Raw genomic sequence first — 14,536 nt, 5'->3', positions numbered from 1 at the left:
ACTCGGGGCTGTGGGTGCAGGGGCAGCCTTTTGAGAAGTGGTCCTGGGTTTTACTGGTCCTCCTCAGAGCAGGCTGCTTTCTTGGGAGCAGCCCCAGTGCCAAGGGGAATAGACAGCTCCCTGAGGCCCCGTCTTGTCTCCTCCTCAAGCCCTTTCTTTGCCTTTTTTTTTTTTTGTCATTTCAGGGAGTTAGCAACACTGGGCTGGGCCATTCTCTACAAGGACTCTAAGCTGAGGGTGCGAGGCCTCCAGGGAGCTGGTTCTACTAATGCTTGCTATCTACCACTGATGATGGCTCACACCTGCCCTGGGCTGGAGCCCCACCCTTGAGGTCCTTATCATGGTGATGATCCCAAGTTCAAGTCTCGACAGCCAGGGAGCAGACTCCGTCACGTGCAGGACTTTCAGACCCGAGCTGGTAAGCACCTTTGTTGGGGCCAGGCACTGAGCATCCAGGCTGGCGAGCTCCCAGCTCTGGGAGACTTCAGGTGGGCAAGAGGACAGACAAGCAGAGAGCTGGGCAGACACTCCCAGGAGGAGAGGTCACTGGTGAGTGGGGACAGGCCCAGCACCCTTGTAAATAACACCCAGTTCAGCTCCGCTGCCTGACTCGCCGCTTTACGGGGGGAGGTGGGGGCGGGCATGTTTCCAGAAGGGGGTGGTGCCTGCGTGGGGGGCCAAGATAAGGCCACATCGCCACAGGGAGGTGGAGAGTGAGCTGCACCCCAGGGATGGCAAAAAGGGGAGCCCGCCCTCTGGCTGCCCTCTGCCAGACTGCTCAGGGTGTGGAGAGGCGGGTGGGGTCAGGGAGGTACGTGAACAAAACAACCTCTAGCAGCTGAGGCTGGTTATAGCATTAGCCCCTTCCAAGCCGAATTCCTCCCAAGGTGGGAGGCGGCCCTCCGGGAGGGAACCGGAAAAGCCTGTGCTCAAGTAGAAACCACCCTTGGGAGGACTTTTACCCGTGGGTGCGTCTCTAGAACCCCAGCCGTCTCTGGGCAGTGTAGAGCTGCCTGCCAGGGCCCAGGATGCCCAGCACCCTGCCCGGCATCTTTCACAGCCACCTCAGGAGAACCCATGTCAAGCCCCTTGGTGGGCTCCCACCCCTAATTCACACCAGTGAAAATTAGACCCACAGCCGACAGGCCTGGGAAAGTCCCTAGAACCCGCCTTTGTCCCACAGACCTTTCCAGAACTCTTCAGGGTAGGGCATGGGGGAGGGGGCACGGGGATTCAGAGAGCAGAGACAGTAAGTCGGAGCCAGGCCTGACCCTCTTAGCAGCTGTCTGGGCAGACTTAGGTCCAGTAATGTTCCCCGCTCCCATTCCCACCACTGAAATCTGAAGCCCAGGGGAAATCCAGGGTGGTAGGAGAGGGAGGGTGGACTTGGCTCTAGCAGGTCAGGGAGAACTTTGCTAGGCAGGGACGCTGGTCTTGACCTTGGTGGGTGAGGAGGAGTGCGCTGTTCCTCTCCCCCGTCATTTTACAGGCTCTGTGGCTGTCTCCCTCGCTCTGCCCTTCCCCTTCACACCAGTCCCACTTCTGGTGCCCATGGCCAGGTCTCTTCCCGCAGACTAAGGCAGGTGTGAGCCCAGGGCATGCGCCGCCCCTCAATCTCTCCAGTTTTTGCCAGACAAAGCCGCTGTATTCAGCAGCATTGGCTCATGGGAGCTACACAGTATCTCAAGTACCTGTCCACACCAGCCCCAAGGGTGGGGCCCAACTAACTCATCCTGGTGAGTGTTTGCTGGATGGCACCCTTGGTCCCAGCAGCAGGCCCTTCGATGGGTCTCCTGCCCGACAGTTTGCATTGATGAATTCTGGATCAGGCTTTTCCAGAATTGGATTTCTTCTCACCATCCCCAGTGCCATCACCCTGGTCCAACCAGCACCTGTGTCTCCTGAGTTCTTAGAGTAACTGATCCCTGCTTCTGCCTTCTAGTTTCTTCTCTACCCAGGGTCTTAAGGGAAGGTGAGTTAGACACTGACCCTCTTTAGCTCAGATCTTCCCTCTGGCTTTTACTCTCATGAAGAGTGAAGTCCAGAATCCTTTCTAGTACGCACAGCACCCCATGGAATCTGCCTCCCCCCACCCCCCACCTGATTTCATCTCTGTTCCTCTCATGGGTCCCTTGACTCCAGCCACACTGGCTTCCTCGCTGAAACAAGCCAGGCACAAGCCGCCCCAGTGCCTTTGCACTTCTTATTCAACCTGTGATTCTCTCCTTCAGTCCTTTCTCTGCCTCCACTCTCCCTCCAGCACTCCTTTTTCTAACTTCCATGTATGCACTGAGCATAATCCAGAATGTTCCTCCCATCCTGAATGTGAGCTTCATGAAGGCAGAACATCTTGTCTCTTTTGCCCATTGTGTCTACTCAGTGCCTAAAACCGGGGCCCAGCCCATTGCTGTTCTGTGAGTGTCTAGAATGAGTCAGTGTGTGCATTCCAGTAGCCCAGCTGCTGCTTGGCTCTTCGGCTTCTATTTGCCACTATTTTCAGTTCCTGGTGGTCACATGGAGGCCTGAAAGGGTGCAGATATGAGTTGCTTTGTTTTCTGTTGTTGGTGGCATTTGAAGAGCACATCTGGAGCAGTGACATCACCAGGGTTGGTGTCACCCCACCCTCCCCCATGAGCCTTCTAGACTAGACCCTACAGAGTCCTTGGTGGTGGTGGGGGTATGCCTTCAAGTTGGGTCCCACTCATAGTGGCCCTGTGTACGGTTTCTGAGGCTGTAAATCTCTCCATGAGCAGAAAGCCCATGAGGCGACTGGTGGATTCAAACTGCTGACCTTGTGGCTAGCAGCCCAGCGCATAATTCACTGTGCTACCAGGGCTCCTTTAGAACCCTTAGTAATGATTGTTGTCAACTTTAATTGTAGGATAATAAGCTAACATGTGGTCAGTATAGTCATAAGTTACTTATATGTAAATTACTTAAATGAATATCAACAACACACAAAATTGTTTCATGCACTCGGTACATTGAATTGCAAAAATCATATTGGTCACTGAATGGGAGCCTTATTTGATTTTCCTCTTTTCCTGTAAAAACAACTTCATTCTCAAAAAAAAGTTATCGGCACAGGCCCACGAATACTAATGACCACATTGTGGTGAACATGCCCCAAACTTTGACAAAATCAGTGAGGATCAGTGCCCCGCATTGGTGGAAACAACATGTGCTTGCAGTGCATGCAGACAAAACCATGTGATTAGACAAAACCACATGATTAGAATCGGCGCTATAATTGGGTAATAATGACAGCGCTGACCAGATCACATTAGGAGGTTCACAGAGTAACTGAGTAGTATAAGGTGTCAGTCTAGTACTTGTATTCAACTGTGTAAGCTGGGCTTCTGAAAAATATCTTCGATGCTATAACTATAAAATTTTCTACATATAAATTTTATCCTGAAATGGCACACTAAAATTTCGTAGTGACTTTGGTGCCGTCCCTTTGACACTGCACCCCCCGTGTGCCTCTAGTGACTGAGAGTACCTTGGCCAGGGTGAGGGACTCCACGGGTTCCTGTGTTGGCTCCGTGGCTGCCATGATGCCGTTCCCTCCTCAGAGCAGGCTGGCTGGCATTGGGCCCTGGGGCTGCTTCACTCTTCTCACGTCTCTTTGGAGAGACGTGCCTAAGGCCCTGCCAGAGGAATGTGACTGCTCAGTTCTCTCGGGAAAGGAGGACTGGCCTCTAGAAAAGAAGAGGGAGACGTCTCGCCAGACAAAGCCGATTACTGGAAGCAGCTCTGAGCCTTGTCCTAGCACACACCTGCTGTGGCTCAGCAGTCTTTGCTCTTCTTCCCGTGACAACAGTCCTCTTCCCGCTGCTCTAGATTCAGAGCCTCTGACCCAGCGCTCTGGGCCCATTTCTCCTTTTTTTTCTCCTTTCCCCCTAACTCCCAGATGGCAAGGGCTGCTCTGTGGAGCCAGGTGTCGGCTGTGCAGGGCAAGTGGAAACGTTCTGTGGGCAGTGAGACGTGTCAGGAGAGAGAGTGAGTCCTGTAGACAGAAAGCCGTGGCTCAGGACACTCAGATCTCACAGCTGGTGCCATGGCAGTGGGCTAGACCACCAGCCAGTCCTTCTGCCCTGGAACCGGCCCCAGCCACATTGAGGCTCCACCAGGCCTTGACGAGACGCACGCTGTATATAAGCCAAGTGCAAGACCAGATTGCCTTCATCTCAGGGCGAGAGGATGTGAGATAGCCTGGCGCAGGAGACAGAGGAAGTTGATGGGGGTCTGCATTGGCTTCCTAAGCTGGTAACGTCATCCTCACATAAATGCCATCAAGATAACAGGAAAGACCAAACAGAATTTTTCTTTTGTTTTCTAATTAGACTCAGAAGATGACAGAAGTTGGGGATAAAATGGAGAAGGAAGGACTGTTGAAGGCGGGGAGGGACCAGCATGGCCACTTGGGGTGACAGGTCACCCCCATCAAGGGAAAGTCGCCAGGTCCTTGGAAGCAGAGACACCCCCCTCCGTGTCCCTGTAGAGGTCCTGTGATGGTTCTCATCTTCCCTGCTTTATAAACACGAAATACCTGTGATAGTGTGACTGTCCCTGCTCCTGGGACAGGTGAAGGAGAGAATAGGAAAAGATGCCACCACACCTGTGTTTCCCTCCCCAGCCTGGGAAGGAGCTGGGCCTGAGGAAGCACTGTCTCTGGAAGCAGCCTTACAACCACCGTTGGCCGTGCCAAGTGGGGAGCCCCTTTCCCGCCCCATGTCAAGTTAGTGTTTCCTGGTGGCCTTCTAACATTAGCTGTTGCAGGAAGGTCATCCAGACAGGAGACCTGCAACGCACTGCCCTCCCAAGGCCTCTGTGCCTGCCAAGGTCCAGAGGCCCAGCCTCCAGACCTCCTACTATCTGGGCACAAAAGGGGCCCGGGGCTGGACCACTCCTGCCAAGGGCAGTGAGGGGCTGCAGTCTCTAGATGTCATCCTATGGTCATGTTGGGGTGCTCCTTAGGTGGGTGGAACTGTGGAGCTAACCTGGAAGACAAGCCGTTTAAACCCTCCAGCCAGGGAGAAAAATGTGGCAGTCTGCTTCGACCAAGGCTGTTGTGGTTTTAGGTGCTTGTTGAGTTGGTTCTGACACATAGCAACCCTGTGTGTAATGAATGGAATGAAACCCTGCCTGGTCCTCTGCCATCCTCAGTCATTGCTGTGTTTCAGCCCATAGTTTTGACCACTGAGTCAGTCCATCTCGAAGAAGGTCATCCTCTTTTTCTCTGACACTCTATCAAGAATGATGTCCTTCTCCAGGGACTGGCCCCTCCTGATAACGTGTCAAAAGTACATAAGAGAAAGTGTCACCATCCTGACTTCTAAGGAGCCTCTGGCTCCACTGACTCTAAAGAGGACTGTGGGCCAGGTTCACTCTGCCCTACAAGGTTGCTGTGAGTTGGAATGGACTGGACAGCAGGGAGTTTGGTTGGAGTTTCTCAGGTAGGTTGGGCAGGTGCATCCTTCTGTCATGACAGATAAGGTGCCAGCTTTAAGAGCTGGTGACCACATCAGGCCTGGTGTTCACTGTCTATATACATGATGGGTTTCCGTGGTCAACCCTGCTCCTGCCCACCCTGCATTGGCACTGGGGGCTCAACAGTCCCAACCAGGAGCTCTGCTCAGCTATGGGTGAGTGTTGAGTGTGTGAAGACCCTGGGCTATCTGCTAGCCTGTGACCCAGCTAGGCAGACACTCCTGAGGCCTCCAGGCCTGGCTGACCCTGCAGCCGAGGAGCCAGACCTTGTCTCCATCAGGACCCCGGAGCCTCTGCCAAGCCGTACTGCTTCCATTTCAGCATCTTCCTCTCTTCGGCCTGGTCTGGGTCCCCCATGAGCTTGGTTCTGGAGGCTGGGGTGCCTGTGAGATTCCCCACCAAGAGCTTCAGTGAGAGTCTCCTCACTTGGTGCTGTGGCTCCCTGGGATGCTGGGCCAATGGAAAGGAATAGCCACATGGCCAACCATGTGGGAATGTCAGGGAGAACCAAAGCGCTTCTTGCAGCAGTGTGTTCCTTTGGCTGAGGCTGGGTTGTGCCTGTCTTTATGTGAGGGCTGCTTTCCTTAGACTCCAGGGGATTTCCAGCCTCTCTCACCAGGGATCTGCCTCTGGAAATCTCTGGGGACCTAAGGCACTCACTGCACAGGAGTGATGCCTGCCCTGATGTAGACTCAGAAAGACAGCTTCCCACCCAACAAATCGGGGGAAACGTGCTGATTGTCCACTCTCTCAGTACACCCCAGCCTGGCCTGGCATTCCCCAGGGCCTGTATTCACATCCTTCCCACGGTGGCCACAGAGGTCAGGGCCAGAGCAGAAATGGCATGAGCCAGCAGGGATAGAGTTTGCTGGGGATGAAAAAGCTCCGAAAAACCTGGAGCCAAGTGGGAATGGCTGGGGTGGCCTTGGCCATGTGGGTTGGCCCCTACCCCTGGGAAGCTGTTGGGTGCGTGACATTCTGGCTGGGGCACCGACAGCTCTGTTTCACAGACTGGGCAGGGAGCAGGACAAGGCTCTGAGCCCACATGGAGGTCATGTACAACCTCCGGCCGACTGGCTTAGGTGTGACCAGCAGGGACCATTTCCAGATGAGAGTCCCTGGGATAATCTGAAAGGACTCAAAGACAGGTGGGGATTTCAGTGGGGACAGTGGTGGTCTGTAGTCTGGTGACCAGGGCAGTGAGAGCTCACTACTTGGGAGCTGCAGACTGCTTTGAGACCAGCAGCAAACACTGGGGGAGCTCGGGGACTGAACCAAAGATGAGTGGTTGAGGGAGTAATAAGGACAGTGTAGGGAATACCTCATGGCCTTGAGGGTTGTGGAGCAGGCTGACCAACCAGGCGGGGCAGGATGGGTGCCCTCTGTCACTCAGTGGCAGCCTCGTGCTCACACGTCCACTCACCTGCGGGGCCCCGTGTACAGAGGACAGGTGTCCCACGTTTGCCCACGCCTGAGTCAGGGCCGGGCGTTGCTCTGCTTCCCGCTTTTGTCAGTGACGCTCCACACTGGCTGCCTGGCCTTCTCTCTTCTGCTTTCCTAGTCTGTCCAGGCTGAGGTTTCTGTGGGCTCTGGCCGTGTGGCTGTTGCCCCCTCCCCCAGCCATGGCAGACATAAGGGGGTGGAGGACTCTCTGGGTGCCTGTACCCTGGAAGCCAGCCTCCTCTCCAGGCAGGGTCTGGCCCAGGGCGAACCCCTTGTCTCCCTACACCCGTCCTGGAGCCAAGGGCCACCCGACCACCACCCTGGATGAATGCTGTGGCTGCATGGCCAAGGTGGCGGGCCTCCAAGTTTTATCACTAATGCTCCAAGTGGTGTGACCTTTCAGCTGAGCATCCGCCAGTCAGCTGGGAGGGAGGGAGGTACAGTTGAGCTGAACTCTTTCCAAGATGGCTGGGGACTAGGTGGTTGGGTTGTTGCTGTGAGACCCCCGATCTTGAGGAGGAGGTGTGCAGTGGGCCCACCTCACCCCACCTTTCCAGGCAGCCAGCTCTGAGCTCGCCTTCCCTAACCTGCTCCACAGCCCTGTCTCTCGAGTGTCGATGTGATGTTTGCCTTCTTGACTGTCCCCTCCACTCTGGGAGCTTCCCTTTGTCACCTCTGTGTCCCCAGGACTGGCACTGGTCACCATGGCAAAGCTGTTGGGATGGGGGAGCTGGTGCCAGGTGCTTGTCACCGTCTTATCTGGTGGGACAGATGTCCCCTGGGCAGTCCCACCCTCATCCTCCCAGGCTCCCACCCACTGGTTGGCCTACTTGAGTGTGTATCCCTGTCGTGTGGGGGGAGGTGGGCTCCCTTGGAGGCGGAACCCTCTCTGACCAGCTGGCTGTCTTCCCGGGCCTGAGAGCTACTTTCCACCATTGTGGGCCCTACCCCCAACACAGTACCTACTCACCAAAACTGTCCGTATTTGCTGGGTGGTTGAGTGAGTGAATGAATGAGTCTTTGGCATACTTGAGGCCCACCCTCCTTCCTGGGGCCCTGCCAGGGGCACAGCCTGCCCCCCACCAGACATGGGCCTTGAGGAGCAGGAATGGCTCCCAGAATTCCCCACACACTGTCAGTGTACTGTGGAGTGTGGACCGGGCGCCCGGGCCACAGCATGGCTCTGCTGCTCTCGGCTGTGGCTGGGGGGACGGGAAGGGGTGTGTGTGTAGAATGTTTGCAATGGTGAGGAAAGCCTTGTGGAAACAAGGCATCCAGGAGTTCAGAAGTCCTAGTGATGATGTCCGGGCCCAATGGAAGCCTGGAGTTCATTTCTGGTCACAGAGATTGCTTGGGGTGGGTGGAATGGTGACCAGTCCCGGGGCTCTCATCTGCTACTTCTACCCAGAGGAGATGTTTTCAGATTTTCAGGGGGGTTGATAATTGGGCCCTGTCACTCACATTCTTCCTGCCACCAGGGGCATCCCCTCCTCTCCCCACCTGGAAACCTTGTTTCTAGTCTAACATAGTGGAGTTTGCTCAACTATTTGTCCTCATGCCTCCTCACGCCCCTGCGTGTCAGGAGTGAAGGACCTATTAGTGTGTTCTCACTGAGAAGTCGGGCAGAGAGTCCATGCCTGCTAACGGTCAGAGGCCATCTCTTCACGTGTGCCTCTCTGTCCCCTGCTCTGATGCTCACGCAAGGCGGCCACCCCTTGAGCTATGATTTTAATAGCTGCTCAGTACAGAGCCCTGGGAAACATTCTGCTATGGCTTGAAGAAGTAAGTGAATAGCTTTTCTGGTTGTTTTCAGCACACCTCCGAGAAGATGAGTCAAGGACCTACCCTTTTCTCTTGTGGAATTATGGGTAAGTAGCTGAGACGTCTGTGTGCTATCCTGTCCAGTCCTCTTCTGGTCAGTTCACTAAGGTCTGAGCCCTGCGGGGAGATGCTGAGAGCAGCTGAGGGGGCTCTTCTGTGGGCGTTCCCAGTCGGGGTCCTGGGAGGCAGGGGTGCTCCTGGGGGCTGCTGAACTGTGTGGAGAACAGGCTCTGGGCGTGAGCAGTACAGTCATTTCTAGCTGCCATATGGGTGGTTCCTTGGGTTAAAACCACTCATGTTTAGAAAACATGCCGTAGTATTAATTATGAAGTAAAAATCTTCTGTGACTCCCCAATACCCATTAATATTTTGGTGTATTTTACGTTCTCTGGCTTTTTTCACATGTTGGGTATATAATGAACATAGGACTTTATAGAATTAGACCAATAGAACCTGCCAAAGCCAGATCCCGTGCAAGGTGGAAACCTATCCCAGAGGAAAGCTGGAATATTTTCCACTCAAAGGAGCAAAAAAAATGTGGTAAGCCTGCACCCTCTCAAAGGCGGAAAACTCACGAGACTTGGAGAAGCAGGGCAGTCTCGTCCAGTTCCAGCTCTCACAGATTTCACTATGTATATAAGACACATAGATGTTTGTTGTTGTTGTTAAGTACTGTGGAATCAGTTCCAACTCATAGCAACCATGTAGAGGGTTTCCAAGGCTATAGGATAAGCACTGGACTGCTAACCACAAGGTTAGCGGGTCAAACCCACCAAGTGCCTTGGAAACCCTATGCAGAGTCACTATGAGTCAGAACCAACTCGAGGGCACTTAACAACAACAACAGTGTTGTGGGAGCAGAAAGCCTCATCTTTGGTATTACGGAGCAGCTGGTGGGCTTGAACCACCAACTTTGTATGGTTCGCAGTCCAGTGTTGCTCCTGTGGAGCTACCACGCTCCCCAAACACATAGGCATATTTTCCTACTTTGGTAGTAGTGGCTATGTGCTGTGGAGTCAGTTCCGAATCATAGCGACCCTGTATATGGTTTCAGAGGCTGTACATCTTTATGGGAGCAGAAAGCCTCATCTTTCACCCGTGGAATGACTGGTAGTTTTGAACTGCTGACCTTCAAGTTAGCAGCCTGACTCATAACTCCTATGCTACCAGAGCTCCTTACTTTGAGTAGCATTTGCTAACATTTCTTTTAACAGTAAAATGGTTCGTTCCATCCATGTTAATACTATGGTGTGTGGCTATATTGTAACACATTTAGGGCTTTAACTGTGTCTGGTTGTTAGGTAAAGGACCCGGCTGTTTGCCGCCAGCGCTAGTGGTGGTTCTGTAAGGTGGTTCCCTGATGGGATATCTCTGAAGGCTCTTGGCTCCTATTGCTGACGCTTTCTGGAAACATTGCCTCGCTCTCATCTCCCTGCGAGTGTAAACTACTTGTTTGGAAGGGGGAGAAGTTGTCTTGTATTGGGCTCTGTGCTCCAGGTGAGGGTGCATGATTTCTCTTGCTGCCCTCCATGAGGTCAGGCAGGACCCCTGAATCGCTTGCCCTCTTTGGGAGCCACCTGGCCGGGGGTTGCTTCTGTAATATCCCTGTCAGATCCAAAGCCAGATTTGGGGGTGGACAACCACTCTGATTTTCCAGTTTGCGTCTCTCGCCCCCAGCTTGCTCTCTGTGCACAGAATTAGATGTTTCTCCTTTAGGCCCAGTGCCCACAACTGAGGTGATGGTGACAGAAGTGGTGTTGGTGGTCCCACTTCATCCCCCAGGAGCTTTGGGTTGAGGGGCATTCTGTTCATTCCTGGGGAGACTGAGGCTCAGTAAAGTTCCCCCACTCTTCACCCCCAGGGTCAGAGGTGGTTCCAGGCATGGGGAGGGAGAAGGTGGGTTTCTTGTCAGTCATGCCCCAGCTCCAGGGGAGAGCCAGAGGAAGAGGAAGCAGGTGCTTGCTTGCCAGGCCCTGGCTTGCCCGTGTGGCACCTCTCCTCAGCGCCTGCCCTGTCGCCTGCTTCCTGGCCCCCTCTTAGGTTGAGCCCAGGAAGGAGCAGTCATGTGTATGTTATGGCTCAGCTCTGTCCTGGATGTCTGGTCTGTCCCCCTGGACCTGACTGCTTGGCTGGGTTGTGGCGTTGCTGTGGGCAGTGCTGGGCCCACAGTACCTCTGAGAGGACTCCTCACTCTTCCTCAGCTCTTCTGTCTGCAGAGGGCATGGTATGCAGTCTGGGAGGCTGGCAGTGAGGTCTCTGAGGGGCTGCTGGTGAAGGAGAGGGACCGAGGGTCTTGGTGATGCCTGATGAAGGACCCCTGTGGGTCCCTCTGGGATGTCTAGCTGGTGACAAAGTCAGCCTTGTGGAGGAAGATTGCAGACCCCGGGGCCCTCCACCTGGGCTGCACAGGGTGAGACACTCTCCTCAGATTTGCGCCCTGTGGAGCCTTGTACCCACCCTGTCCCAGACCCAGGCCCCTCTATCAGCAACCACTCTGCCTCCTGGCCCCCTCCTCACCTCTGGGGCCATCCCCGCACATCTGCTGCTCAAGAGCGGAATCTCCTCTGTACACAGCCTCCCTGGGGAAGAGGCTGGACCTGACCGCCCCCCAGGAAACACCATGGCTCAGCAACCAGACCAGTTTTCCCATTTGGTTGCCGATGGTGCAAATGGCCCTCCGCTGCTGAGAGAACCATTCTGAATGGGGAGTCCCTAGGTCCCCTCGCCCTCAGGGGAACCCCACATTTGCATGGAGGACACTTCTCTTGGTGAGCCGAGGTCACATGTGCACTTGCTTAATCTTCTTTGGTGGAACAGGGCAAGTGGGGTAGGAGCAGGCTCCACTCACCCCCTGGGCTAATTGCAGCCGTTAAACAGAGTCCCCGGATTGTGAACACAGTGCGCCCTCCACTTTCCATTTTCCTCCCTGCTCAGGCGAGGAGAAGACCTGGAGATCAAATCATCTGGGAGAGAGTGCAGCCAGGACCAGTTATTTCAAAAGGCCACTAGGAAAAGTCTTGTAAAGACAAGTCAATGAGCAGAGAACAAAACAATTCATATGCTAAAAAATATTGGATGCGAACCTATAATTACTTTGGGAGTTATGGTAATAAATTATTTATTAATGTAAATGACTTCACAGGCATATAGCATAGAGGTGACTGGAGCAGGCGATCATACATTATGTATAAAAAACAATTGTAAAAATATTGTAGCGGGCCTCCTATGTCCCTGGCTCAGGTTTGTCAGCGTTTTAATTATAAGCTCATACCTTCAGCATTTAATTACTTGCCTGTTAAAGTCTCCTCTGCACATAAAAGGGTTATTCTCTGGGGCACACTCAGCAGTCATTTCTACAACGTAGACCACTTGGCTGAGGTGTCTAACTTAGGTTCTCTTAACTGGGCCTCTACGTGTCTTTGGAGGTAGAATGGGATTGCACTGTGTCTGAAAAAGTCTGTGTGTAAAGATTGAGAGAGTTTGAGGTTTCTTAGAACAAATAAACATTGTCAGGAGGGACCAGTCCCTAGAGAAGGAAGGACACCGTGCGAGGTAAAGTATAGGGTCAGCGGAAAAAAAAGAGGAAGACCCCCTGATGAGATGGACTGACAGTGGCTGCGGCAGTGGGCTCAGACGTAAGAGCAGTTGTGAGGAGGGCACAGGACTGGGCAGGTGTTTCCTTCTATTGTGCAGAAGATTGCTGTGAGTTTAACAACAACAAAACAAACACAGGAATGCACCTCAGTGAACAACAGTAGCTACGAAAGCTGGGCTGCTCAGTCCTGACTTCTGGCCTCTGTTGAACTCCATCTTTCAGGGTTGGCCATTTTGAATGTCAACACAAGGCCAGGTCTGCCTAGAAGAAGCCAATTCTTAGCAAGTAGAGGTTAAAAGGAGACTCATTTTCTGTAATAAAAAGCACATCCATATGCAAGTTTGTCTATGATTTGTTGATCCCTAAAATAGGGGAGGAGTCCTGGCGTGATGCTTTAGCATAAGCACTGGACCACAAGGTCCATTTGAACCGCAAGATTGTTGGTTCAAATCCACCATCCACTCCTAGGAAACCCTATATAGGGTTTTCAATATAAATTGGAACTGAGTTGACGGCGCTTAACAACAACAACAACAAAATAGGGGAAGGTTCGTCTGTGTGAGGTGCTGTAAAGCTTGTCGACTTCAGACAGTGTTTCGGCGGAAAGCACAGAGGGGAAACAGACACGCCTTGTAGTTGGGCCGTGAGTGTTTTAGAGCATGACTGTAGGGCTGGGGTTGGTCTAAGTCCTGCGGAGTGGGCACAATGGTGCCAGAGGACAGGGATGTACCATGGCCACCCCTCCCCCCTGCCTGGTACCTTGCCAGGCTCCCTCTATGTGGAAAGATGGCAGAGGGGGCACCTGGCCTCGCTGCAGAGCATGGGCTTAAGATCATGGACCAGAAGGGGTCTGGACTCTGCCACATGCCAACGATGTGTCCACAAGTGAGATGTACCAACTGTCAGAAGCCGTGCCCCCAGTGAGGTGGGAGTGGGGGTGGGGTAGAGGCCTCATGAGACAAGTCGTGTGTCGAGCAGAGATGGGCATCGAATGCTTGTTCTTCCGCTCTCCCAACATGAGCAGGGTCCCAGTGGTAGTTTGGCTGATGACAGTTTCCTGTGTAGCTGCCCAAGTCCTCTTGTGGGGCCGTGGGGCCGTGGGGCCGAGCTTTGCTGTGTGGGCTTAGAGGTGAGTCACCAACCTCTGTCCCTCTAGTCTTTCTGTTACCATTGTGAATTCCAGTCAGTCCCTACACCTATTTCCTAATGCCTTGGAGAGCGGGCTGCAGCGGGGGCCCGGGGCAGAGCTAGACCCCCTGTGTATCCCACCTTGGGCAGATGGGGAGGCACCCAGCCCAGTGCTTTCTTCACTGGTACCTCCATGTCATCCACAAAAGTTAGTGACAGTCATCGGAGAGAGAAGGAAAGAGTCTTCTTTTCTCTCATTTCCTTGGAAGGGACCAGTGAACTTCTCCTGCCCATCCCCCAGTCCAGCCCAGAGCCCCTTGGGTAGCAGAGAGTCCGCGGGTCAGCACTGTAGACAGGTGGACGGCAGAAGTGGGTCTGTAGGTGCGCGCTAGCCAAAGGGCTGCAGGACTCCTGGGTCTGAAGTCTGTGCTTAACCTCTTCCGGATACCACCCTCTGCTGCGGTTATGTCTTTGTGAGGCAGCCGCGGAAATGCAGCTGGGCCAGGCAACCCAGGCTTTAAAACCCTCCTGCTCTTGAGCACAAGAAGGCTGTAGTCTCCAAAGACCTGGGTCTCTGAGAATTTTCCCTTCAAGTTCAAGGGCAGAAATCAAAACAAAAATGTTTTGAGGTCAAATGCCAGACATGTTCCTCTGGTGTTTCCTTCCTTTGAACCCACGGGTTTGTGCACCAGGGACTTCTGCCCTCCTTAGTCAAGGGCTGACGGATTCTCAGTACCTCCCGCTAGTGAGCCTCTAGAAGCTTCTAGCCCAGTCACAGAACCTCTTTCTCTGGGGCAACCTTGGAGGTCACTTAGGGTTAGGACCCCAGGCATCTGTGTGGCAGAGCTACAATACATACTCATATATACTTACACACACACACACAACTCATGCACAACGCATATAGCCCTCACATATATACTCCCATCCTTACACACACACACTGTATATGCTTATACTCAGATAAACACACACACACACCCTCACATACACACTCCACATCCATGTTCACACACTACACAGTTATACTGACACACACCCTCACATACACACTCC

At 53.5% G+C, this 14,536-nt stretch overlaps 1 protein-coding gene across 1 annotated transcript in view; it reads left to right on the top strand.

Moving 5' to 3' along the window:
* Positions 1–298: 298 nt before the first annotated feature.
* The window catches only part of FAM53B (family with sequence similarity 53, member B), a gene marked incomplete at its 5' end in the record, with an annotated part of 77,231 nt that continues 62,993 nt past the window's right edge, over positions 299–14,536 (top strand). The window contains 2 exons of the mRNA XM_006867468.1: positions 299–418; positions 8,750–8,804. Of these exons, the coding sequence (XP_006867530.1) occupies positions 299–418; positions 8,750–8,804 (175 nt within the window). The remainder of the gene's footprint in view (positions 419–8,749; positions 8,805–14,536) is intronic.

This window comes from Chrysochloris asiatica, unplaced genomic scaffold (assembly GCF_000296735.1).
Source record: "Chrysochloris asiatica unplaced genomic scaffold, ChrAsi1.0 scaffold00105, whole genome shotgun sequence".
In the NCBI taxonomy this organism is placed as follows: domain Eukaryota; kingdom Metazoa; phylum Chordata; class Mammalia; order Afrosoricida; family Chrysochloridae; genus Chrysochloris; species Chrysochloris asiatica.
Note: the sequence above shows the minus strand (reverse complement) of the source record. Positions and strands in the feature narration are given on the sequence as shown.